Source organism: Puccinia triticina, chromosome 3A (genome assembly GCF_026914185.1).
Source record: "Puccinia triticina chromosome 3A, complete sequence".
Taxonomy (NCBI): domain Eukaryota; kingdom Fungi; phylum Basidiomycota; class Pucciniomycetes; order Pucciniales; family Pucciniaceae; genus Puccinia; species Puccinia triticina.
The window spans coordinates 6,572,377-6,599,570 of NC_070560.1; the positions used below are offsets into that span (position 1 = coordinate 6,572,377).

The following is a 27,194-nucleotide window of genomic DNA, read 5'->3' on the forward strand; positions in this document are numbered from 1 at the left end:
CGAGCAGGTATACATACACCTACCCGCCGAGCCTGCTCACCAAGAGCCCCTAGGCGGGCAGGTGCATTTATACCTGCTCAGCAAGGTGGGATCTGTACCTGCCCGCCAAGGGGCTCTCGGCGAGCAGGGATGTGTATGCCTCCTCACTGTATGTATCTGCACACCCTTTGACTCGTACACCCTTGGCAAATACAGGGTGTGCGACCATCAGCGGGTGTGTGGCCCCACAAGCCCTTTTTGAAGGGCATGGGCATGGGCGTGCCCCTGGAGGACGCGTGCATTTATCAAGGCCTGTTACATTGGGGGGTACCCCGGGTACCTCCCCCTCTGCACCCGGGTACCCCCCCCCCTTGCAGGTGCCGGGTGCAAGTACAAGTGTCTCAAAATCAGTGAAATTGCAGGGGGTACCCCTACCCGCAACAGGTACCCGGGTGCCATTTGCCATCCCTATTGAGTATATATTAATGCCTTGACCAATTCTTGTTCAGGCACATTCACTAGTTTTCCCCACCTGTAGAGACAGCTGACCCAGAAGCCACTGAGGTTTTTGGGATCATTAGTATTGCCCTGGCAACCTCAGATAGTGACAGGAACCAGGCAAAATTTTAATTCCACCAGCCAATTAGGTTGAGATGTGTCCATCCTGCCTGCCCTGTACTGATGGAATGGAGAGAGGTCTTGGTTGATTTTATTCTTCTTCTGTGAGCTAGAATCACCAGGGGAGATATGTTCCCACTCCCCAGGGAGTGCCTTACCGTAACTTTTTTCCATAACTGTGCTGGAGGCCTTTGGTAAAGAAATATTGAATAGGTATGAACAAGACTGGAAGTCAGCTTGAAATCAGTTGGAAATCATCCTGAAATAAACCATAACTTGCCAAGGAATAATCCAGAACTCATCTGGAATTCATCCAGAACTCATCCAAAATATAGGCCTTTCTTGGCTCCATGACCAGTGTGTCCTTTTCATGGGGATGTGAAAGGCGCAGCATGTCATATTGTCCCCCTCATTTACTCGCGTACATCAGGGGGACACTTGGTGTCTCAACACAAAGTTTTTACTTTTCATGTGGCTGTGAAAGGCCCATCCTGTGATATTCCCACCTCAATGTACGCACGTAATTAGCAAAGTGCAAAAAAGTTCACTTACATGTGCACATGTGGATTTTGAAAAGCAAAAAAAAAAAAAAATCACACAATCATTTTTGTGAAGGGGCCAGGATATGTGGCCAAAATGGGGTGGCACTGCAATCCAACCTTGACTTACCTCAGACTTTCATCCCAATACAATAGTTTATCACCATTTTTTTAGCCAAATTCAAATTAATTACAGCATTTTCAAGAAAATGAGTTTCACTAATTTTACTGCAACATTACCACATTCCAAAATTCTAAACCCAATAATACCAAGTTGACTTATACTTCAATTTTGTACATGAGGGCATATAATGTGAATTAAAAGAGGGTCTTGGAAAAACGACTCCCAAGTTTTGGGAAAACAACTCCCATACGTCCGCGCGACTATTTTTTGACCCGCGCTGGACGTCGACCTAGACCCTTTTTTTGGGTATGGCTGTTTTGGGAGTCGTCGTCCCAAAAAAATTATTTTTTGGGAGTCGTCCCCACCAATTTTTCAGAATGTTTTTAATATTTTCTTGCCGGGGGGTTTGGGAGTCGTTCACCCAAAAGGAGTGCCCCCCGCGTTATTTTGGGAGTCGGCCGCGGGGGCCACGGAAGCCCCCAGGGAGTCGTGACGACTCCCCTTGCCAACTCCCCTTCGAGCCCCCCACCCATCACACAAGTCAGACACCACAACCGCCACACCAACCGCCCGATCACCCCCACCCGTCCACCCCAACCGCCCGATCAATCAAACAAACAGAGAAGATGTTTAACCCTGCCACCCCCGCCGCCGTCCAGGACCAGGAATCCCAGGCCCCTGTTGCCGCCATGGAGCACGCCGAGCCCCCAATGGCCGCCGTCGACCACGACCAGGAATCCCAGGCCCCTGTTGCCGCCATGGAGCACGCTGAGCCCCCAATGGCCGCCGTCGACCACGCCGAGCCCCCTGTCGCCGCCATCAAGTACGCGAAGGCCTCATTGCCTGGCGAGCACACCAAGCCCCCAGTGGCTGGCGAGCACGAGGAGCACGCCGAGGAAACCCAAGCCACAGGGCCAGGTAAGCCCCCTCTCCCCTGCCGACTCCCTCCCATCCAAACTGGAGGCATTGAGCCCCCAACACCCTGTTCCTGCCCCTGATCCAGGTGCGAATCAAGACGCCGCCGAAGGCCTTGCGGCCCAGGACCACGCAGCCACCCTGGCCACTCTAGAGCGCCAAGGAGCCGTCCTAGCCAGCGGGGCTCAAGGTCTAGCACCCGCCTACGCTGCCGACTCCCGTGACCCCGTCGACACTCAACGTCCCGCAGCCGCCAACTCCCAGCCTCCCGCAGCCGCCGACTCCCAAAAGGGAGCCGCCGACTCCCATTTCGCCGCCAACTCCCAAACCGCAGCCGGTGCTCAAGGTCTAGCGCCTGCCTACGCTGCCGACTCCCGTGACCACGTCGACACCCAACGTCCCGCAGCCGCCGACTCCCAGCCTCCCGCAGCCGCCGACTCCCAAAAGGGAGCCGCCGACTCCCAAACCGCAGCCGCCGACTCCCAGGCCATTGCCGCCGTCAAAGCCTGCATTCAGACCACTGAAGCCCTTCAAGACGTCACCCTAGACCCCCTCCTCCTTCAACTTACTCAAGAAATCACCAAAAAAAAACTAGAAGATCAAATCCACAAAGAAATTGAGGAAGAAGATGAAGATTATAGCTTAGATAATCCAGAAGAGAAGAAGACACTCGAGGAATATGTAGAGCTAGCTAGAGAAGAGAAAACTATTGAAGATTGTATTGTAATGTTAGAATTAGATGAAGATAATACTACTAACAATGATCCAAACTCTGGGACTGTTCCACCTGAAAAAAACCCAGAAGAAATCGAGAAAATACTCAAGAAAATTGCTGAAGAGAGAACTGAGAAGGAGCTCGAAGAAATGGAGCTGGAGAACGAGAATCAACCGGATGATGAAGACTCAGTTAATGAAGAAGGAGAAAGGACGATCTACGGCAACATTCCTGCACCGCCAGCTGGAAATTATGACGGATACTTGATGTTGAGTCAGAGGGCCATTGTGGATTCCGCGCGGTGGCATGGTGCTTGGGGAATGGTCAGGGCGCTTGGAGTGCAGTCCGAGAAGCTCTAGCCGACGAAATCAGCAAACGAGGCGAGTGGTACGTGAAGTTGGGACATTTTCACAACATCAAGTCAACTCTGGCCAGAATAAACTTTTCCGGTACCAAAGGTTGCGGTATGGCTCATTGGATGGTGATGCCTTCCTCCGGCGAAGCACTGGCCAACACTTTCCAACGGCCAGTTTTTTATTTCACTGAAGAGTGGTCTCAAAATTTCCTTCCCTCCTTCTGCCCTCCTAACCAAAACCCCCCAATCTTCTTGGCTTTCATCCGGCGACTTGATCACTTTGTGGCTCTAGAACTATCCTCCCCTGACGTCTTCCCTGCCCCTTCCCTACAAAAGAGCTGGAAGCTAAATGCCAACCCAGAGGCACGAGGTTGGGAGGCAAGATACTCTGATTGTTTTGCTCAAACAGGTGGAGGAAAGCTCCTCTTTCCTGATAAGAGTGGTAAATTTTACTAGTATTTCCATTTGTAGTTTTCATGTATTGGTGGTTGTTCTAGTCTTTTTTGAATAAATATTGTTATTATTCCTCTCTAGTATTTTTTGAATAAACACTTTTTATATTTTCTTTTCCTCATTATTTCTGGCAGCTCTGAGAGTTTGTGTCATCAAACATGAGGTACAAATTGTGCGCTGGTAGGGAGCATGTCTATTGTGGAGCTGCACCCCTCATATCTCATGTTCTGATGGCACACTAATGCCACAAACCTTATAGCGCAGAGGAGTTACAGTCTTGAAATATCCCTGAAAATTTTAGACTGTTTGGTTGTGTAACACAAAAGTTAAACAGTTAGCAGTCATTTCCTACTGAGCATTCGGCACGCCCCTTATGTGTCATGTTCTGATGGAAAAATAATGCCAGAAATTTTATATCACAGAGTTTATGCAGTCTTAAGATATCCCTGAAATTTGTGGACATTTTGGGTGTGTAACACAAAAGTTACACAGTCAGCAGTTATTTTCCTACTAATTTTGGCGCACATCCCTTATATCTCATTTTCTGATGGGACAATACTGCTGAAACTTTCAGTATTGTCTTTTTGTGTATGTTTCTCTGTGCTATCAAATTTTTATGGCTCTAGTACTTGGAACAAAAAAGTTATACATATTAAAAATAATAAAAAATAATACGAAAAATTAGTGGGGACGACTCCCAAAAAATAATTTTTTTGGGACGACGACTCCCAAAAAAGCCGTACCCAAAAAAAGGGTCTAGGTCGACGTCCAGCGCTGGTCGAAAAATAGTCGCGCGGACGTATGGGAGTCGTTTTCCCAAAACTTGGGAGTCGTTTTTCCAAGACCCTTAAAAGAAACTCATTTTTTTTACAGGAATTACATTGAAGAATGGCAATTTTGCTTTCCTATCCTTTGAAATCATCAAACAGGAGCAATTGATGAGTTGGACTTGGGTGAAATATCATTTCATCATATTTTTTCCTCTAGTTGTACCTAGCAAACAAAAGAATTCTGCACAACATTGTGTTGATTCCCAAATCAATTCTGACTGACTTTTGACTCACTTCTGCATCCACTTTAATTCATTTAGGGATGAGTTACTGATGCACATCAGGCTCACATCCAACCAAAACTCACATCAAATTCAGCTCTGGCATTCCCTGGGGAGTGGGAACATATCTCCCCTGGTGAATTGTTTTGAATTTTGGTGGGGTTGGTGGTGGGTGATGGTGCTGAAACATACAGTTTCCACAGCGCAAAGAAGAGAGACTTGACTCAGCCAATGAATTTGCTGACATAGTTTTCACCTAGAAAACATGGCACATCTTGTAACACAGGTCAAGGACAATGCCAATGGCAAGCATTTCCTTTTTTGGCTCCCAGGATTTATCAACCTTTGGTCTCATTGGCAAGACTTGTTTTTAACAAGGAGTCCTTGATCAATCACTGTCATCACATGGCAGGCATGGTTGATGGTTGGAGATTGTGTGCCACTCAAGTTGCTGACACCAGGGGGGGATCTGTTGCACTTTCTACAGAGTGCCATACTGTGATTTATTTCTGTAACCATTCCAGAAGTCAACTGCTTGTACATGTGTAAATCAAGCCTAAATAATTTTCAGCTGCTGTTGAACTCATACTTATGTCTTCTCTAACAACAAATCAGGTACCAGGAAAGTGTGGGGAAGGGTTTGATTTCAATTGAACCAACCAAACTACTACAAGATAGGAGAGGAAAGGTAAAAGACATTTAATGAACATAAACAACACAAACTATTGGTCTCATTCTCCAGAACTCTCTCAATCTGATTTTTAAGCCACAAATCATTTTTTGAGGATGAAATTTCTCCTTGAAATAAGCAGGTACGGCACCCACCATCAAATTCCTCATTTAGTGGGAAAATCCAGGTCTGTGATTCATGGTACTAGGGGAGCATCCAAGCAGTTTTCTATGACATCATTATGAGAGTCAAAGACAAATAACTCACATTTTTTGCTAAATTCCAGAAAGATTTGGAAATCACAGAAGGAGAAGTGTGCCCCAATGATGTCAAAGTGATCATTTAGGGGTTTCAATGGTGGGCTTCTATGCTATACTACAATATGGAGCCACTTTGTGTTAGTGTAAAAGTGGCCCTTTTTTCTGTATTTTACACTATGCTGTAGCACTTTTAGCACCAAAAAAATCCAAAGATCCACTAAAAAAGTGCTGTAGCACAGCCTAGCCATCCCTTTTTTTGCGCCCTGTGCACAGAGTGCTAGCTCAGGTCCCCCACAATTGTGCAAAAGCTATGCTATATTTTAAGGGAATTCTGCTACACTACACCATGCTAATGTGGTGGTAAGCATAGCTGGCCCACCGTTGCTAGTTCATTAGTAAAGATCTCTGGATTTTCCAGCCTTCTTGTTGGCGGGGGCCAGGGATGAGCCAACTGAAGTTCACAGACTAAAAGTTTAGTGATACTAGTGAGTGAGAAATAAAGGTTTATGATTCACTAAGGAGGAAACTCCAGGGACAATCTAACATGGAACAAACCATGGGAGTTTCCTTGGAACTTGTGTGCAAGTGCCATCTCTGAACTCAGTCATAGATTTGGTTGGATCTCAGTTGGATGGTGCTTGGAAGGCAATTTCATGGCTGCCACACATTAAGTTGATAGGAACTGGAATCATACCAAATGTGTTGTACAATGTCCGTGTGAAATGTATGCCATACCTATGCTGAAAATCAGGCCAATTTAATGATAAGGTTTACTTGATCCTCAAGCTTGACCAAAGTTCCTCATATTTCAATTATCATGATTTTTTACCTCTTTGGAAACCCATACGCAGTAGGTTTCTCTGAAACGGTTTTTGTATTTATTTTCAGGGCACACACCAAAAAGCTGCCAGTTCTTTTTAAGTTTTTTCTATTACACATGGTTAAAACTTTGGATGGATTGCAGTGATACTGTGGGAGGTAGAGCTGGTCCCTAGTACCCATTGGTGGGTACATGGGCGGGTATCCGTGGAAGTGTGCAGGTATCTTCCAGGTGCGGGTGCGGTTGTCCAGTCTGGGTCCAAATTCAGGCAGGTACCCGCACAAAAATTGCCATTCTGCAAAGCTCTGCTTGCCCCTAGTGCCCATTGGTGGTATTGCGTACCTGTGGGCGGGTACCCATGGAAGTACGCAGGTAACTTCCAGCGGGTGCCGGGTACAGGTGCAGGTGTCCATTCTGGGTCAAAATTCAGGTAGGTGCCCACACCCGCCATGGGTACCCGGGTGTGAAGTGTCAGCTCTGGGAGGTGTGATTGTGCTCTGGTACTGCGGTTTGACTTTGGCGCTGTGGGGCCAATGCAAATGTCACAAAACCATGTAACCTGTGCGGGTTTCTGTGACACATTGCGTCATACAAACGTACACGCACACGTTTGTGTGACACATAGACCATCACGCAGCCATATCATGCCAAGATGAGTGCCCCGCAATCCCAGGGGTGAGCAAACTAGCCGAATCCCTTAACAATTGTATCTGATTTTCATCCATCAGTACAGAAATCATTTCAAGGAGATTTTCTGAATTCATTCACAAACCCTGGGTAATCTGAGGCTCCCCTGGACTTGTCCCAGAATTCTAACTCCCTTGGGACAAAATTTAGCAGCTGAAGAATGTTTCACACAAATTTACACATGTGTGCTGGTGTGTCACATTTTTCATCACTGAGCCAAGTGATGCCAACCTGAGTGCTCATGCAGAGCCAGGGACTTAGGTGGACCCTTCAAAAATTGTTTATAACTTTCAGCCATATGTACAAAAATGATTTTGAGGATATTTTCTGAAGTCATACACAACTCCTGATTAATATGAGCTTTTTTCCGCTGGACTTTTCCCAGAACTTCAAATATTTTGTGAAAAAATTCAGCAACTAAAGAATGTGTCACACAAACTTACACGTGTATCTTTTTGTGTACCACTAAAATTGTTGGAATTCACTTAACCCTCTTAAGAGGAGTACAACCGGTGAGTAGTACTTTGAGTACACTCACTAAAAATCAAAGCAAAATGAATATTCATATTGTTTTGTTAAACCTGTGACAGATACCCTGTCCAAGCCAACTCACAAGAAGTCTTGTACTCTTGTGTCGATCAGTGACGCAACCAACACCACTGCTCAGTACTCAAGTGATCTTCGATCACTCAGCTCATTGTGAGTAAAGACGTTGTTTTCTTAACCTTTCCGATTGATCAATAAGCTAATTGCTTATTGTTTCTTTCAGATCAAAACCCAAAAACAAACAACTCAACAAATTGCAAAACAGTCAAATAGTCACGAATCACTCGTGAGTACAATGACATTTTCTCAATCAAGATCAAAGAAGAAGTTTATGTTAAAACTCTTCTTCTTATATCATCCTTAGTCTTTCGAGTCTTACAAACCAAATAACCTTGCCAATTGTCAACAAGCGCATAAGCAAGACTAGCTAAAAAGAACTCTACTCGATCATAGTCTAACGACTATTGTCTATCAAAGTAGAGTCCAATTTCCTGCTTTAAAACTTAAACAACAGCTAGCTTTGACAAACAAAACTAACTTAAGATTTATTGTTCGTTCTCTTTAAAAGAATAATAACTTTTAGTTATTCTAAAAACAAACGATTCAGTCTTATTGTCAGGTCAACAGCCTAGTATTAGTCTAGCAGATTTCTATCTGCCTTCAGGTAAATCTAATACTAGAAAACTATTATGGTCATAAACTTGTATTTCTTATTTTAAATACTTATAAGAAATATACTTCAGTTTTCCTATTTCTCTCAAAAATATCTTGAGACTTTTGGGATTTATGATAAAAAAATGATAGAATGAAATATATAGAGCTGGCACTTTGCACCCGGGTACCTGCAGTGGGTGCAAGTAACTTCATCAATTTTGACCCAGAATGGACACCTGCACCTGCTGGCTGTTACCTGCGTACTTCCACGGGTACCCACCCACAGGTACCTAGTACCCGTAAATGGGCACTAGGGACAAGCAGAGCTGTGCAGAATGGTGATTTGTGCACAGGTACCTGCCTGAATTTGGACCCAGACTGGACACCCGCACCCGCACCCAGCGGATACCTGCGCACTTCCACAGGTACCCGCCCGCAGGTGCCAAGTACCTGCCAACAGATGATAGGGTACAGCTCTAGAAATATATGATTCCCATGGTAAATACCTTGTTTCTGCCAAGTATTTGATATTGCTTTGCAAGGCAGTTGAAAATGTGTTCTAAAATAATTCCAGTAATGACTAGAGTCCAGTTGGAGCTGGTTTTCAATTGAATTGAACTCCTTTCCAAAGTGACTTCAGCTCAATTGAGCGTAAGCTAAACATAAATTCATCATGAATTCAGCATACATTGAGGCTCAAGTTCCAGGATATATCTAACAGGGTTCTTAAACAATATTGTGTGATGGTACTTGCACGCAAGTGCCAAGCAAACTCCCATGGTGACAAATACAAGATTTTCTGTGTTATGGTTTAAGCATACTATACAAGATATATAAGCATATTATATCAGCACTTCTTGAAAGCAAGATGTAATTGAACCTACCAATTTACGGACATTCAAATCATCATCCTTGTGAGGTTGTTTGTTGAAAGGGAGATATCCCATACATCTGAGCAGCAGGAATAACCCAATTAGCTCTAGAAGATTGTTAATCTTTTTTTAATAAGCATCATGAGCCATTTAAAAATGGTAGGAGAAATGATTGAGGTGGGGAACACAAGAAACACAAATTCATTTGCATCTTTGACAGGAGGCGAGTGCCTGTCTTGGCTGGTCCCTGTACACACTGCCAGCATATTTGGCTGGGTTGAAGTCATCCCAGTTTAACTGGGATGCACTCAAGAAATTTAAACTTGGGTAATCTCAACCAATTAGATATAAACCCAAGGGGGGTACCTTGGATTTATATTTCATCAGTTGAGATCACCCAAGTTTGAATTAGTTGATTGCATCCCAGTTTAACTGGGATAACCTTGGCCCAGCCAATTTTTCTGGCAGTGTGGGTGATTGGCCAAAATCTCCTTTGAAATTTTCTGAAATGTTCACCAGGAAAAAAAAGTAGTCAGTTGATGACAACTGACATAACACAGCTCTGGTTTCAGCTCCAAAGCTACTCCATCTGCTAGTTCAGGGCTGGCTGGCACACAGCTCAGTGCCCATTTTGGCACAGCTGAAGCCTCTAGCTTGCAATTTTCACAAGCTGCTCCTCAGCTTTGTCCCAGGCAAAGCTGCTGCTCAGCCTTGGCCTAGGCCCAGCTGCCCCTCAGTCTTGGCACAGGACAAGCCACTGCTCAGCCTTTGCCTGAGCAAGAACGGGTGTTGATAAACACACACCCGTCCCCCGGAGGCAAGCCCTCGCCCACGCCCTTTGAAAAGGGCGTGTGGGACCGCACACCCTTGATAAAGGGAAAAAGGGCATGCACACCCCTGTATGGGCGTGCGAGGGCGTGCACGCCCCCACATGGGCGTTCACGGGCGTGCACCATGGCTCGTCGGGAGCTCCTCGGCGGGCAGATGCAAGTATACCTGCTCGCCGAGAGCCCCTCGGCGGGCAGTTACAGATACCACCTCGCCGAGAGCCTCTCGGAGAGCAGGTATACATGCACCTGCTCGCCGAGAGCCTTGCCTGCTCGCCGAGAAGGATAACTCTCGGCGAGCAGGTATACAAACACCTACCCGCCGAGCCTGCTCACCGAGAGCCCCTCGGCGGGCAGGTGCATGTATACCTGCTCGCGCAGAGAAATCCTCGGCGAGCAGGCATACAGATCCCACCTCGCCGAGAGCCTCTCGGCGAGCAGGTATACATACACCTGCCCACCGAGCCTGCTCACCGAGAGCCCCTCGGCGGGCAGGTGCATTTATACCTGCTCGCCGAGAGAAATCCTCGGCGAGCAGGCATACATATCCCACCTCGCCAAGAGCCTCTCGGCGAGCAGGTATACTTGCACCTGCCCGCGGAGAGGCTCTTGGTGAGCAGGCTCGGCGGGCAGGTGCATGTATACCTGGTCGCCGAGAGAAATCCTCGGCGAGCAGGCATACACCTCTCGGCGAGCAGGCATACATATCCCCGCTCGCCGAGAGCCTTGCCTGCTCGCCGAGAAGGATAACTCTCGGCGAGCAGGTATACAAACACCTGCCCGCCGAGCCTGCTCGCCAAGAGCCCCTCCGCGGGCAGGTTCAAGTATACCTTCTCGCCAAGAGCCCCTCGGCGGGCAGGTTCAACTATACCTGCTCGCCGAGAGGCTCTTGGCGAGGTGGGATATGTATGCCTGCTCGCCGAGGATTTCTCTCGGCGAGCAGGTATAAATGCACCTGCCCGCCGAGGGGCTCTCGGTGAGCAGGCTCGGTGGGCAGGTGTATGTATACCTGCTCGCCGAGAGGCTCTCGGCGAGGTGGGATCTGTATGCCTGCTCGCCGAGGATTTCTCTGCGCGAGCAGGTATACATGCACCTGCCCGCCGAGGGGCTCTCGGTGAGCAGGCTCGGCGGGCAGGTCTGCTCGCCGAGAGGCTCTCGGCGAGGTGGGATCTGTATGCCTGGAGCAGGTGTACATGCACCTGCCCGCCGAGGGGCTCTCGGTGAGCAGGCTCGGCGGGCAGGTGTTTGTATACCTGCTCGCCGAGAGTTATCCTTGTCGGCGAGCAGGGATACATACACCATACCCGCCGAGGGGCTCTCGGCGAGCAGGTATATGTACTTGCGCCAACCCACCGAGGGGCTCTCGGCGAGCAGGCACGGTGCACGCTTGTGCACGCCTATGTGGGGGCGTGCACGCTTGTGCACGCCTATGTGGGGGCGTGCACGCCCTTGATAAAGGGTGCGCGGTCCCACACGCCCTGTTCGAAGGGCATGGTCGTGGGCGTGCCCCCGGAGGACAGGTGTGCATTTATCAATGCCCGTTCTTGCTCAGGCAAAGGCTTGGTCGTGGGCGTGCCCCCGGAGGACAGGTGTGCATTTATCAATGCCCGTTCTTGCTCAGGCGAAGGCTGAGCAGTGGCTTGTCCTGCGCCAAGACTGGAGGCAGCTGTGCCTGGGACAAAGCTGAGGATCAGCTCGTGAAAATTGCACTAGAGGCTGGATAGCCAGCTGGAGCAGGTGTCATGTCAGTTGTCATCTAGTGACTACTGATTTTTCCTGGTGGTTGCTTTGGAGAGGACAGGTCATCAAATGCAGGCTGATTGCGCCCTCACACCACAATTTCCCTTAGAGTTGCACATCAGAGGCCAAGGGAGATCTGCTTCACAGAAGAATTCTCAGATGCCATGTGTGTGTATTGCAGGGGGGAATGTGTCAAGATTTTGACTTGCTCCTGGCTGGGCACAATGTCTTGTGTGGGTACTGTAAGAAGAACCCCTGGTGAACCCACAAAAAGCACCTCGGGGGTCTTGGGGGAGCTGTCCCCAAAGCCCAATGTCCTGCTGTCTGATGCTTGTCACCCTACATTTGCGTGAACATAACGGTGGACATCAGGCAGTGTTGACCAACTCCTCAAATCTCCTCCTACCCACTAACATAAAACAAGTCCCTCTTTTGTGGAGGGGGGATGCTGTCATTGTTTCACTTCTGCGCATCTTGTGGTTGCTCCAAGTTAAAATTTGGACTCCACAGCAAAAAAAAGTGTGCAGGTTCTCTGTACTTTCACTAATATTCTAGGAAAAATGTGGCTTGGTGGGCCCAAGCGCCACAGCACTCTGCACCAGAAATGCTTTTTGAAGCAAAAAGAAATGAAAAGCACCACCAGCCTCTGCACTATTTTGCAGCAAAAGCAGGAACGAAAAATGCATTGCTACCTGAGGATCAAAATCTGTGCAGTGTTTTTTTGGCTGTGCTGACACTGAAAACAGCGCAAGTAGTTACATTCAACCTTTTCTTTGCCATTGGAATCTCTAAAAATCAACAAATAGCTGACCATTAGATGACTTTTGGAAGAAGATTCAATATTCAGAAAGAGAAAAGCACTTACCTAAGATCTTGGAGAAGTGGTCCAAAACCCCACTTGTCAGTTTTTGCTTCTTTGATTGACTCTGTTCTTGGAATTTACTAGGCGCTGGAGTCTGAGGCTCCAAGTTTTCCTTCTCTTGGCTGTTTTTTTTTTTCAATTCAGGCCCAGGATTAACCTTGATGGTGTGTTTCTTGCAAAAGATAACCAGAACCTGCCATGTTGAGCCAACTTGGAGACTTGAGGTAAAGGGTGGTTGCAAAAAAATCTGTGGTCAAAGTGAAACATCCAGTCAAACTGGGTCCCAGGGGTGGCATATAGGGGCAGCCTGCACCTGCCAAGCGGGCCAACCGGGTTTTGGGCGGCCTATTGGCAGGCCCGCCCAATTACTATCCTTACGGGAGTGTGAAAGCACATTCTATTATAGGAATGTGGGATCCAGAAATATTGTTGGACATCTGCACCCGGATATTCACCCATGTCCGCAGTTTGGTACACCACCGGTGCACTAAGCCGTCCCAGGGCCAGCACCGCGGAGGATGAGACCAGGACGGCGCAACATGCTCCGCAGCCCATCCCAGGGGCGTGCTCATCCAAATATAAATGATCAGCGCAGGGATGCCTCTACGTACCGTCACCAAAACAGCATGAACGTGCAGCATTACGCTGGATCACCGGTGCCGTATTGCCGTTACGCGGCAAAGTGGACGCTAACCATGCACATGGTCCGAATGGCCCCCGTCTATCCCAATCCCGGCAACCAACCGTCCCAACACAGACCGCGCGGCCACGCCACAGCAGTGGGACGGCCGCACCACATCCTGCATAGTGCCCAATAGCAGGCAGAGCCAACATGGAAGCATCCCAAGGGTGTGCTTGAGTTACACACCGCCAGATGGACCGGCTGCAAAAGCACTGGCACAGGGGCAGCTTTGCTGGAAAGTGGGCTGAGCACAAAGGCCGCAAGTAAACGAGGGACATGCTTAATTGCGCCGGCGCAAGTAGATCACAATGAGGACAAAGAAAATATGTATGTACAATGCAAAATATATACAAGAAAAAAGCCCTGAAAAAGTGGCACCCAAGAATACTTGGGATCTTTCCTGCTCCTGGTCACACATCAGCTGCATTGTCTAGAAGAGGTGGCTCATTGGCTAAAGCGTTGGCTTCCATGCGGGCTGATATCTGCTCCTTGGTAGGCAAAGCAATACTTGTCACATCCATCTCAGTCCACAAGTCGTGGCCAAATGTGGCATGATCGTAAGCCAGGACCAGCTGGTAAAAACTGCGAAAACACTGAGCATTGAGCAATTCATCCAGCTGATCATGTACTTATGACTATGTAGACAAGAATAACTACTCACGCCAAGCGGTATGCGCGCTGCTTGAGCGATAATTCACACAGATGTTCATCAATGTTTTTCCATTGTCGACCAACATCCCCACCCCCTCGGCCTCCAAACTGTATGATGGTCTGGATTCGCAGGTAGGCCAGTCGTGCTTTCAACAAGGACTCGTTCCCTCGCGGCTCTGGCGGCGCCGGTGCTCCAGGGATAGGTGGCGTGAAACTTGCCTTCATCTTGAAGCACAACATATCAAAGGGGTGAATGGTCAGAATTCAGAGAACAACAGCATGATATGTACAAAAAACATGCAATCAGTTCCGCCCACCTGAACCAATAAAGCGCTGATTGTGGGGACCGGCTGCAGTATTTCCCTACCAGCCCCTGCCTGGATGTTCGTCAACAGCTGTTAAGTCGTGGGTTAGTTGGGTTTATGCCTCACAGACACTTCCAGAAGGGTATTCACCAGGTCCCTGATTTTGCCTCGACTGTTCCGAAGCTTTCCTCGTACAAACGTATCCACACTACCCAAGGCTCCAAGCTCGCCATCTATGTAACCTCGCGGGAGATAATCTTGTTTGAACTGGTTGCTCTGAGCATTAATCGCCTCCTACGGAAAATACAGACGCGTACAGAGTCAGGTTGTATCAGGAATAATGCTCCATTCATTGATTCGGACGTACAGTCAAACCCTTGAAACCGCATACCCCTTGGTGGACTGAATTTCCTATGTGGTTTGGCAGTTTATGTGGTTAAAAGGGTTAGCTACAGGCCAAAATGAGATTTTGGTGGACCCAAATGAGTATGTGGTTTGGGAGGTTATGCCCTTATACAAGTATGTGGTTTCACAGGTTTGACTGTACTAAGACCAAGCTCAGCAAGCTCTTTGCACGGCGAGGGGAATTACAGGGTTTGTCGGATCCGTATATAGCACAGCTTCTACTCAAAAGTATATCACGAGCTGCCCTCTTGACAAATTCCTGTTAAAAATGCGTTAATATACAATGTAATCCCAACCAGGGACAAGACTGCACGCACACTGAATACCGATGTGTAGTGGAAGCCCCTCCCCGAGGGGGTGGTCGTCTCAGTGGTGGGAAGGGGTCTTTGGATGGTGACGAGAGCTCCAGTAAGCCGTTCGCTTGCTTGGCGGAAAGCCAGCATGCTGTAAATGATCACTACATATTGCCGAGGTGCAGGTACCTGCTCGGAGTTATGAAAAACAGTCAGCTGGTCTTGAGGTTTGTCCGCTTGATCCAACCCCAACGCACGTAGGCAAGTTGCTCAGCTAGGTCTGCATATGCGCCTTGAAGCTGAAAAATACCCTCAACAAGGTCAATGAACTCGTCGTTTACAGGTTCGTCCTGGTGGTTCATGGCCACAACAGCCTGGGGCCAACCTTCCAAAACGGGGCGGTTCGTAATTGGATTCAACGGAGATGTGGGGCCAGCCGTGGCAATGGGTTGGGTAAGGCCCGGAGCCGGAGGCAACCGACCTTTGGAATATACGGTTGAGTTTGTCAGTCCAGATAAATTCAGCAATACATCCATGTTTGATGTACTCACCTGGTCGACTGACCTCACCAGGCACAGATGGGGCTGCCCTGGCCATCCGCGTTGAAACTGGAGTCGGAACAGACCTTCCAGCACGGCCTGGACGTACCGGAGCAGTTTCAGATCCTCGAGCTCTCCTGATAGGCCCTACATGGGATTCTTGAGAAGCCTCGTGCGTGCGGCGGTGATTTGGTTCTGGCGTGTCTCTGGCTGGAGGCTGATCATGCTCTCCATCTGAATGCTCGCTCTCGGATGACAAGTGGAAAGACATTTGGCTGTTCTTAGGCTGTTCGGCTGTTAAACGCAAGGAAGGTGAGGAAAATTGAGCAGGGGTGGAAGCAATCAACGTTTCCTGGATTGCGACTGTGTGCGTGTGGGGGGAAGTTGAGGCACATTGCCAGCCCAGCCCTGATTAAATATCATCTTCTGCTGCGTGGAAGATGTCCCCAATGCGGTATTGCACCCGCCCGTCAAATCATCTCACATCTTCACACCAAACTGTTTCACAAGTGGTCATTATATGCCCAGGAAACAAATGAACAGAAGGGATGCCCTTATAGCCAAGGTGGGGAACATTGGTTAAAATCCAATTAGGAGTATGCGCACGAAACATCATGGTGGTATGACCTATGAGCAAGGAAATCCACGGTGGTAGCAAGCCAAACCACAGCAAAACAAACCATTAATCAGGGATTTCCTTGGTGGAGAACTTCGGTAAAAATAAAATTGTGAGTGTTAGCAGCAAACCATGGCAGTATGACTCATGAGCAAGTAAATCCACGGAGGTAGCAAGCCAAACCACGGTGAATTTCATTGGGGAGTTCCTCTCAATCCTGTTTGTATGGAAATTTGTCTGCCCTGTTGAAATCATCCAATATTATTTTCACCTTACACCTTGCTGGCGTACTATTATCATGCCACGAAGCAAAAAGATCAAACCAACACGCTTACTTGACCCAGGTGAGTGAAAATGTAGCATGTGTGCCTTGGCAAGATGACTGATGGATAATTCTGAATCCCCCTGTGTTGAAGCCGTATGGGATCAAGTAGCCAATACGCCTAAGGGAGGTGTATATGTGTGCATGCTATGCCACTCACAAAAGATATTGTGGCCTTCTGTAGCAAAACATGAAGCATCCACGAAACATGTTTTAAACCTTGGCGAATTCCAAGCCATGCGCGCCGGAGCTGCTGAAATCCGGGCGGCTAACCAATGCAACAGCGCAAACAGTGGTTACGTTGTATCCGCCGCACCAGTGCCTCCAATGGCATCAGCTCCGCCTATGGGAAACCCGGAATACGAGACCAATTCCGTACCAGAGCCATTAGCATGGGTGCCATACGCTGGAATCACAAATGTCCTCGATGAGATCCCGCCTGGGGAGAACCACATGAACGAAGCTGGTAGCCAGTTTAGTGAAGAAATTTCTGACGTGGACTATAGTTCATTGGAACATGAAGCGCGATCGGTACTACTCTCTGACTTGGACTCCAATGGCGAGGCTGATGGGGAGGAGTGGGAGATGGATCCTGGGGATCTCCAAGCTATCATTGGAGTGGTGTTGCCTTCAGTACAAGAAACACCCAACCACGACTTGCCAGAGGTGCCACGGTCCCGAAAGCATCGACAGGTTGATAAATCCTGGTGGCCCTTCCGTTCAAAAGAGGTGAACTCTAAGTTTTCTGTCACAATGGATTGTAACTGACAGTTTCATTTTTTCACAGCATTCAATTGCTTCTCTGGTGATTGGTTTTACACACTCTATTGTCTCTTGAAGCTTATATAGTCACATCAAGTCAATGTTCCGACTATTTCAGGTCAAGCTACCAGCTTGGACCACAATTCGTCGATCAAAGGCCGATATAAGGGCATTACTTGGATTGGATGTCCAGAAATCAACATCTATTCTCAACACACCCACCTACGCATTAAGTCTTATGCAGATACTTGCCCAGGAAATTTCCAACCCTTTAGTTAGTCCGCTGTTAGATTTTTATCCCCAAGACGCACGCGGTAAAGATGTATATAAGTTGTCTCAATCTTGGAAGTGGCTAGAGGGGCTGGAACAATCTGCGCGTGCACCCATGGTCCGAGCAGAAAGCGGTGATTTCTATCTTTATGAACCACTGCAACTTTCTAATGATGACATTGTAGTACCACTATACTTCTATACAGCTGGAGGCGAATTGTGGTCCAAATGCGTCTCTCCTGACTTCAATCCTGAAATCAATGGGTCCGGTCTCCGGTTGACAATCCCAGGCGATACTTCTTTCACATCGGTGCAATTGCTCACTATTCCGGTTCGTGATTTTTACCGTGATTACAAAGGGATTAGAGGACCAGATGGCCTGCTGCTTTTGGACCGATGCAATGGGAATCTGTATGGTAGGTGGTGCATTGATATTTAAATTGGATCTACTCTTGTTTTAGGTTTAGGAATATTGATCTAACATCTCTGATCGATCAGAACTGGGCAACCACATGACCCTGATCCATTGCCTTCCCAACCCATGGAGGGAACGCGCCAACGGAAAGATCATTTGACATATGCCAATAACATTATACTGTGACGACACTTCAGGTAACCAATCAAAGCGTTGGAACAAACACATATCTTTCTTTTTCACACTCTCGGGCCTGCCACCAGAGATGACCAACCAGCAATACAATTGCCACTATCTGACTACATCTAATGTCGCCGGCGCAATGGAGTTGGCAGTCCCAATTGTAGCAGATCTGAGGTGCGTCTGGTTGCAAGTTTTGACTTGTGAGGTGCAATATATGCGGCTTACACGCTCATTTGCTGACCACTATTTCTCACAGACACTTGGCCACGGAAGGAGTTGTAGGCTGGGACTGTTCCATTATGCAGGAGGTCCTCATAACCTCGACGATGCTTTGCTTCCTGGGGGATTCCCCTATGCACGCCGAAATCACCAGCACTCCCATACCCGGTAATAGTCTTCATCCCTGCCGTTCATGTGACCTCTCAGCCAAAAGTGTGAAGGCAAAGGCAACCATTGAATATGTTGCCTCTTTTTGTATGCTCAGCTTATCTGGAGAATGGGTGAGTAGCTTGCTGGGTGATTATCCGCCTTGGCGAGAAACTTCTGATTGATCCATGCTGAAAAAAACTGCCTCTTGAGATTACGAATCCAATAAGGTCGTGGACCAAAATAAAGGAGAACTGTTATGACATTTGGAACATATCTCAGAAGCCTCAATCAAAGACCGCTGTTGGATATTTACACACACAGTTAGGGGTTAAAGATACGCTGAACAAGGCTATCATAGATAGGAAGTATGGAATCATTGCCAAGAAAGAAGATGCAACTTTGGAAGAGCTTAAATTCCTCGAGGATCATAAGAGCTTGGACGCCGAGCGCCAAAAGGCAATTTTCAACGCATTCTTTGAAATCGATGGTGAGTGGGCTACTATACTATCTGCTCCCGAAAATGGGTGCGCTGCTGACCCGTGGTATGGGCCATGACAAACAGGTTTCGACGGGTGTCTTGACACACCAGTTGAGGTCCTCCACGTGTTCCTACTAGGGGTTGTAAAATACCTGGTTCGTGCCTTTATGAAGGCGCTGGCTCCCGCGCACATTCCAGAAGTGATGGCACGGTATCAATCTTTCAATACAAAAGCGCTCAACATCCCTTCCTTGCAGCCCCGGTACCTCACTAGACATTACGGTAATTTTATTGGCAAAGACTTTAAGGTTGTGCTTCAGACAGCACCTTTTGTTCTTTTTGAATACATGACTGATCACGAAAGACTTTTGTGGTCTTCCCTCTGTCAACTGGCGCCATTGATTTTTGAGACGCGGATTAAAGACATGGAGACTTATCTATCTGAACTCACACTCCGCATTCGATCATTTGTCTTCCTGCTTATCAAGGGGACAGCCCAGTGGGTCAACAAACCCAAATTCCACATGCTCTTACATCTTCCAGATGCGATCCGACGATTTGGACCGGCAACTTTGTTTGCCACAGAGAAGTTTGAGAGTTACAACGGAATTCTGAGGAACGCTTCGATACATTCAAACCGCCAGAGTCCAAGCAAAGACATTGGTGTCACCTTTGCCGACTTCTCTAATCTTTGGCTTTTGTATTCGGGCGGTTATTTCTGGGTTAAGGAACACCAAAACTACCAGACAGCAGCCACATCAGTGCCTCACTTATTTGAAAACAACGACTCGATACAAAAGGCAATGGGTTATAACCCATCAGTCCTTGTTGATTCATCTGACTTCAACCCAAGTGTCCGAGACTACAAGCTTCCCGCTGCCCAACGGTTTGTTGTGCCTCCTTCGCTGGCCAGTCATCTGCCGGGGTGTTCGTGGCAGCAAGTAGCTGAAATCAATCAAAGCAGCAAAAGCGTTGTGAAGGTGGGTTCATTTGTGCTGGTGAGTCCACTCTTGTTTTGCACGCTGAACAACTTGTTGGGGTATAAAGGTTACACTAACACCCGTCTGATTTGATAAACACAGTACCAATCTGCCGTCGGGACAGGAAGGCCGGATATAGGACGCGTGGATATGTTGTGGGAGGCACGGAAGCCAACTGGTTCATGGCTTTTTGTTTGTCTCACTCCATTCAAATTTGGCAGGATCAGTGGATTCTACAACATGAGGGAGGTGTTCCAAGCTGGAGAGGGGCAGTTTATCACTGTACAGGTCAGTGGATTATTTGGATGCGTCGAATTTTGTGTACTCAATCCTCACTGCCCTTCATTTCCGAAAGAATATCTGTGCAAACCTCAACGTGCAGCATGATTGCCACAAGGGCAATTGCTCAATCTCTTTGACGAAGAGGCTGCGAGTTGAGCGGGAGGATACGGAAACTCGGGTTGGCGAACTCACCCATCGAGATAACAAGAACTACGTTGTGAATGCGGCGGCGATTTCTTCGGCATTGGCGCACCGGGAATTCTCGGATATCCCTTTGCAGCCAATTGATCCTCTTTCTCAAGTCCGTTGTCTATATGAGGGTATAACTCAATGGCATTTGGCGGGGACAAAGACAGGCCCCCCAATGCCCATGGAAGTGGTCGACCCCAGCCTTGTCTGATGGTGGCATGGTGGGCTGTGTCGTGCTATATAGATTCCTGTTTTTATTGTTCAATTTATAGTGACCTTCGGGGGGCTGGAGCATTGCGCCAGCATGCCAAAAGGCCGCCTCTGGAACAATCAAGAGGGAGAGGCAAGGGGAGGACGGCCCTGGTGCATCCTGTGTTTTCGGGGACGACTGAGTGACGCGTTTTCCCCGCTTTGGGGCGTTCTGTCTCATGGTTTTGCGAGAGTGTCATATCTCTGCTTGGATCGCACCTGGGAGATGGTTGGCTGCTGCTGCCCCTGTCAATGGGCAGCTGTGGAACGGATGTGATAATGTGATGCACCAGGTGCAACTGTTGCCCACGGTGCTGATCTCTGGGCAGCCTGGGTATGGCTGACCAACATGCGGGACGGCTGCAGAGCAGTCACATCCAGGGTTGGCGGAGGTGGGGCGGGGTGCGCCCACGGTGTATGTAATCTCTGATCGCAGATATTTGGTTTGATCCGCGGGCCCTAACGGATATCCCGGGTCACATTCTGGATATCCCGGATTGCTTACCGGATACCCCGCACGGGATATCTCGTTAATTGTTGAAGTGATAAGAAAAGTATTCCGATTCTCCTGGGACGGCAAAATCGTTAACACGGTCCTGCGCGTTCCCGATGAAAAGAGAAGCGGAAATCGATAGCTCAGAGTCGGCGGATAAACTTCCTAAAACTATGTCAGAAAAGCACGGTGCAGACCAAGAGGCTGCGTTCATTAGCCCTAGCTCGGCTCGGTGTGTTTGCATCCATTCTCTGATTTTATAGAACCATTCTCTACGGCTTTTCTTCATTGCTGATTCTACTTTCGTTTGTCTATCTCTGGGTTTTTGCTGCCTCTCCTCACCCTCAAGACCCGACCGGGAAACTCAACTGTTAGTCAAACTGGAAAGCCCCTAATCCCATAATGCACACAATTCATGATTTCATTCAGGTTAACGTGATGCTTTGAACTCTTGACGACAAACTTTCCATATCTAGATTTGATAGGCAATTGAGGTAAGCCTAATTCGCTCGTCTCTTTCATTTTCTTGCGCAGCTGTCCAGCTGATAGTTACGTCGTCGAGCAGGCTTTGGGAGAGCTCGGGTCAAGAGCGTTTCAAAAAAGGGGCAGTGGGAATCTGCGATTGTTCGGCAACTTCGACTCAAATCGCCAAAAATTTGGTTCTGTCTGGTCTAGGACACGTCGAGATGTACGATACAGGAGTCGTCCGGCAATCAGATGTGGGGAACAGTTTCTTTTTAGAGCAAGCGAGCTTAGGGGATTGTCGTGCGACGGAGTGTCGTAGATTGCTTGGGGAATTGAGCACATCTAAACACAACCCAGTCATGGGCAACTACCACGAGATCTACAACGCTGAATACTGGGACGGTTTTGACGATTTAACCGGATTCTCAGATTGGACGGCGCACATCTGCGTCCGAATGGTCGAAGATGACGAATATGTCACTGAAAGCTACTGCGATCGATTCAATGTGCCCTCAATTTTCGTCCAGACTTGCGGCTTGGTGGCAAGCATTCGGGTTTCGATTGGCGAGTTCAATAGTAAGCTCACTCACTCATACCATCAATCACCAGTCAAGCATCCTGAACTATTCTCTTTGCTACCGGGCCCAGAGATCAATCTGACTCAAACAATCCTTCCGTCTTTCCTAACAAGTTATCCAAACCCATTCCGAATCCCTTGTCGACCTCAGATTAGATTCTCCCTTTCCAGCCCTATCTGAATTTGTCGAATCATTCGACATGGAGAAGATGGACAGCCATGAGCACGCTCACGTCCCGGCCGTTGTAATCATCATCCACTTTTTGGAAGTTTTCAAATCTAAAGTCAGTGCGATGTGAATTTCTTTGGGAGAATGAATATCACTTGGCTGAACTGCTATATATTTATTGATAGCATGACGGCAAGCTACCTCAAAATTCAGCTGAACGAGGAGAATTAAAGGAGATGATATTGGCTGAGAAAAGAAACGCCGACGAGGATAACTTCGATGAAGCAGTGGGCCTGATTTGGAAAGCCTGTCAACCGACGCAAGTAAGATTCTTTGATACTATCACACAGCTTAGATCATTTTCTCATGTCGATCAAAACTTCGCACCAGGTACCCGCACATATAGAAAAATTATTTTCCAGTCCTCATTGCGATAAAGCACCCTGGTTCGACGGCCAATTTTGGTTACTTGTGAGAAGTTTACGAGAATTTGTCAAGCAGCATCCCAACCACCAATTGCCTTTGTCTGGCGTCCTTCCAGACATGAAGTCCGATACGAAAAACTATATCAAGATGCAAACAATCTATCGTCAAAAGGCTGCGGAAGACTTGCAAACCTTTAAGGAAATCGTTCAAAACATCAAAAGCTCACTTAAAGGTCGAACCGATGATGACGACGGCGACAGCGACGGCGGCGATGGCGATGAAGACAGCGATGAAGACGGCGATCAAGATGGTGATTATCACGACCCTCCCGATTATGATGTATCTCCTGAAATGGTTGAGACATTTGTCAAAAATTCTGCCCATATACGTGTGATCCGGGGAGACGAGAGTCCTCCCGGAGCTACCGGGGATATATGTGAGTATTGCCATCAGTAAGCATACGAGACTAAATGTGAAATGTTTCTGATGCTTGTTGCACAATCTCACATATTTCTCCGGCGTTGGTGTCCTGACATCGAAGCCTCGAGATTCAAAACGGAGTGTGAACCTGGGAATGAAAACTATACTGTGACTTGGTATATAGCATTCCAAGCATTGTCGGACTTTAGGTCGAAGAATGATGGCGAATATCCAGGCATGCGAAAAGGGCAAGAAGACAAAGATTTCGACAGCCTTTTGCAATTCGCACTCGAATTTTTAGACCTTTCTGAAGGGGACAAGGAAGCGGTACCTGAGAAACTGGAAAAGGCATTGAAAGAAATGTAAGCGTCTTCATCATTTGATTGTTTGTGAACTTTCTGGGGTCCTCGAACGGCAGAGTTTTTTTACCTTTTTTGTTTCTCCTACCATGGCGCGTTTAGGGTCAGATCAGCTGGATCTGAATTGCCACATATCTCAAGTCTAGTGGGAGGTTTAGTTGCTCAAGAAGTGACCAAATTGATCACGCGACAATACGTACCCATGACCGGGACTTGTATCTTCGATGGATATAGATCATCTATTGGATTTGTATGATACTAAGTCCTTGGGCAAGAATTTAATGCCAATCTTTTGACTGTCTCTTGACCCAAAACTATTAGCGCCTTAAATGGCATGGGGAAGTTGTGAAGTGCAGGAGACTTTTTTTTGCTTTTTAAGTCAAGTTTTGCCATTAGAGCATCTCCAACGGTCCGGGGGTGGATTGGCTCGCCTTGCCGACCTTCCACTCCTAAGAAAAACTTTTTTCTCGTGTGTTGTTATTACTCGGGCCTAAATGAGCCTCGAAAGTTCTCGTTGACCCTCAAAAACAGCCAAATGGGATGCCAAAAATTTTGGTGCCCCCGCTGTACAGTAATTTGGTTTGCTGGTCTAGCCTACACATGCACACACATGTTCAAGGTCTCACAACTTGGCTGGAGAATGTTTGTTGCTAGTCAAGGTGTGCAATTTTTTGACAGGTTTGGCTTGATTCCTTTAAACAGTTGCACAAGAATAGACACATTGATAAGCGAGAACTTTGATATTTCCCTTCCCAAAAAAAAAGAGAAAAAAAAGAAAAAAGTATGATGGAAGAACATGAAGTCTTAAATGAACAGACGGGCTAATTAAAAGAAAGATTTAAACAAAAATGGTTTGGAGTAAAAGTTGAAACAAAGGGCCAAAACTCCTAGCAAAAGAAAGGAAACTCTACAAGAAACCAAAACCGAGCTCGAGGAGAGAGAAGGGATGGTGGTTGGTGAGTTATTCAGTAGCATCTTCGCTTCGGATCGCTTGAATCCACGCAGCTTGACCATTCGGATCAGACTGGAACTTCAGATCACAAAACGTCTGCACACATAAACGTGAAAAAGCCCCACCCAGACTGGTCAGTCTTTCAAAAACAAAAAAAGATAGCATCAAAAGGGTATTAAAAGGAGAAAAAGCAACCCACGTCGAGCATTTTACTTTTAACATCGGCGATCAACTTCTGTACTTCAGCAGCTTGAGACTGGGATAATGCGTCGGCTTCAGGGTTGAAAGTATCTTCGGCTTCCTTATCATTCGATTTATTTTTGGCAGCCGAGTTTCTGATGATCGGATGCAAGTCGTTGAACAGCAACTTGACCAACTCGACGTTCGCCAGGGCGGAATATTCCTGGACCTGGTCGACCAAGCCGAGCATGGGCTCGATCGACTGCTCCAACGATCGGCTCCTGTTCTTTTCCTCCGGTACTGAATAGATGATGCCCGAGATTTGCGTCGCTACACACGAACCCGCAATGAAAAATTGTCTCAATAGTTCGATGTGCTCGAATGGTGCCCGGTTCGGGAAAATTAAGGACATGTAGTATGAGATCCGGGTGAGTGAGGTCGAAGTTAAAATGATCGCCTCAAATCCAACGACCAGCATCATAATCGTCCATCGCCACTGCAAATTTTTTTGCGACGCCCGCGACGATTAGATTAATTTGTTCAGCTTGATGCCTCTGAAGTAAGCAAATAAGGATGTCAACCGAAGAATACTGACAAATGTACCAGCGTCTGTCTTTCGCAATGTGCCTATCAACAGCAGAGACGAGAAGGAAAATCCGTAAAATGGGCAGGTGTTCTTGATTCCTTCGATCAGGTACTCTCTCAGAGTAATGCAATTTTTCCATTGTAGGATCGTTGGTCCAAAGCTAAGAGATATCCGAGAGACCAGCCAGGCCAACATGGTCAGCTGGAGTACTTTGCGCATGAGTTTCAAACTAATGAAAGGACATACCGATCGTACGCCCATCGTTTGGTATTATCATTCAAGGTTTCGTAAGCTTCTCTCATTCGGATGAATTGCGACTCCACTTTGGCCTTCCATGCAGCAATCTCATCTTCAGATCTTACTCCGGCAGGTGGGCTGAGTTTGTCTGGATGAAACGAACGGGCCACCCTGCGCCAGTGTGATTTTAATCCGGACTCGTCGAGCAAATCGCCTCGAATGATTTGGAGTCTGACAGTATTCAGGTCTTCGGGCACACTTTGGGTGGTGGCATTGAAGGCGAGTGAGTTTGATTGAATGCCCAAGACGGAGTAGTGATTTTGGCCAGTTTGTTTTTGGTAATCAACAATCAGCGTGTATCCCAGATAGAGCCCGATCACGAGACCATGTGCGATTGAGTGATGATGACGAGCTCGACGATCGTATTCTGTCTTCTGTAGCTCATGTATTGGATTGTAGATCGGCTTTTCATCTGCGGCAGTCCTGTGGCTTTCTGGAAGTGTCGGACGGCGTGAAGGGAATATGCGATAGAAAATCGCCAGAACGGCCGACGAAACGTATCCCGGTAGGAACCACCACCCAACGAAGCTAAAGAGTGCACTGAGGTCGCCCAAGTGAGCGATGTAGGCGGAGGCCATGTCGTTTGTGTCTATTTACTGATCGCAGTCCAAATGCCTTCAAAGATAACCCCTTGCGAGGGACCAGTTGACGTAAATACAAAACCAATGGGAGGATCTATCGAGGGTTTCCTGTGAGTGTAAAAAGTGTCGAAAGTCAATATCTGGATTTCACCAAGGCAATTTATTTTATTTGGATCTGCAAAGGATTGCTGAGTTGAGAGATTTCCGTCAGTAAGGCACTTCGCCAGATATTATCATATTCAAGCAACCACTTGCACCCCAGACAATCATCAGCTGACGTCCTCGAAATAGACAGGGTATGAAACTTGAGAGTTGTCCAGGGGACACTCCCCACAACTTCTTCTGGGCTAATTCACATCCTCAATTCAGTCAGACAACATATTCCACTTTTACCAGTTCTAAGCAACCGCATCAAGCCACTGATCCTGATTAATGTCTGCAAGCTATCCACCCCCAGAAACTCTGAAGGAACCTAGAAGATTGTGAGTTTGAGGGCTGATGAAGATATTCCTTCGGATTGCAATGTTGAGATTTTGTACCCTTTGAAAAGAATTCCATTCCGTGGCCACCCACCCGAGTGGAAACAATCGCTCAGAAGTTTCCTTCCGAGCGATCCTCCGGGTTGGGCTTGACTGGCAAGAGGGCCTCCACCCTGTCCTTCAACCTAAGCAGCCATCGCCCCCATGGGCTTGCAGTCAATCGTGACATCCGAAGAATGAAACCAGAGAAAGAAACCGAAAAAGGGAGACAAGAGGCAGGGAAGAGACGAGTAAGTGGGGTAGATGTGAGCTCCTGCCTTTGCATGATGACTGGGATGAGTTTGGGAAGTGGTTCTCTCGAACACACAAGCCCAAGATGATACGGTAATCATATCAACCAGAAATATGTCTAGATGTACACCAACGAAGGTGTACAAAGAAGCTGAGGGTGGTCAGACACCCCGGTAAGATGTTGGTCTTGCCTTACGCCCGGAAAAGAACTCTCTGAGTCATAAAGGAGAGCCGAGCGGGAA

The 27,194-nt window shown here is 47.6% G+C and overlaps 4 protein-coding genes across 4 annotated transcripts; 2 read left to right on the top strand and 2 right to left on the bottom strand.

The window, feature by feature from the left end:
* Positions 1–13,779: 13,779 nt before the first annotated feature.
* On the bottom strand, positions 13,780–15,833 carry PtA15_3A706 (uncharacterized protein; the record flags this gene model as incomplete). Its single annotated transcript, XM_053167700.1, has 7 exons — positions 13,780–13,951; positions 14,031–14,245; positions 14,338–14,415; positions 14,476–14,619; positions 15,048–15,212; positions 15,281–15,504; positions 15,575–15,833. The coding sequence occupies 7 exons, from the start codon at positions 15,831–15,833 to the stop codon at positions 13,780–13,782; spliced, it is 1,257 nt and encodes a 418-aa protein (XP_053018891.1).
* A 904-nt stretch (positions 15,834–16,737) lies between these two features.
* On the top strand, positions 16,738–19,054 carry PtA15_3A707 (uncharacterized protein; the record flags this gene model as incomplete). The annotated part of the gene is made up of 4 exons (XM_053167701.1): positions 16,738–17,193; positions 17,350–17,449; positions 17,568–17,863; positions 18,821–19,054. 4 exons carry the CDS (start codon positions 16,738–16,740, stop codon positions 19,052–19,054), a joined length of 1,086 nt encoding a protein of 361 aa, XP_053018892.1.
* A 2,232-nt stretch (positions 19,055–21,286) lies between these two features.
* Positions 21,287–23,842, top strand: PtA15_3A708 (uncharacterized protein; the record flags this gene model as incomplete). Its single annotated transcript, XM_053167702.1, has 9 exons — positions 21,287–21,402; positions 21,520–21,540; positions 21,647–21,664; positions 21,736–22,211; positions 22,327–22,496; positions 22,567–22,704; positions 22,772–23,243; positions 23,349–23,589; positions 23,689–23,842. 9 exons carry the CDS (start codon positions 21,287–21,289, stop codon positions 23,840–23,842), a joined length of 1,806 nt encoding a protein of 601 aa, XP_053018893.1.
* A 705-nt stretch (positions 23,843–24,547) lies between these two features.
* Positions 24,548–26,179, bottom strand: PtA15_3A709 (uncharacterized protein; the record flags this gene model as incomplete). The annotated part of the gene is made up of 4 exons (XM_053167703.1): positions 24,548–24,634; positions 24,738–25,214; positions 25,314–25,464; positions 25,551–26,179. The coding sequence occupies 4 exons, from the start codon at positions 26,177–26,179 to the stop codon at positions 24,548–24,550; spliced, it is 1,344 nt and encodes a 447-aa protein (XP_053018894.1).
* Positions 26,180–27,194: the final 1,015 nt, after the last annotated feature.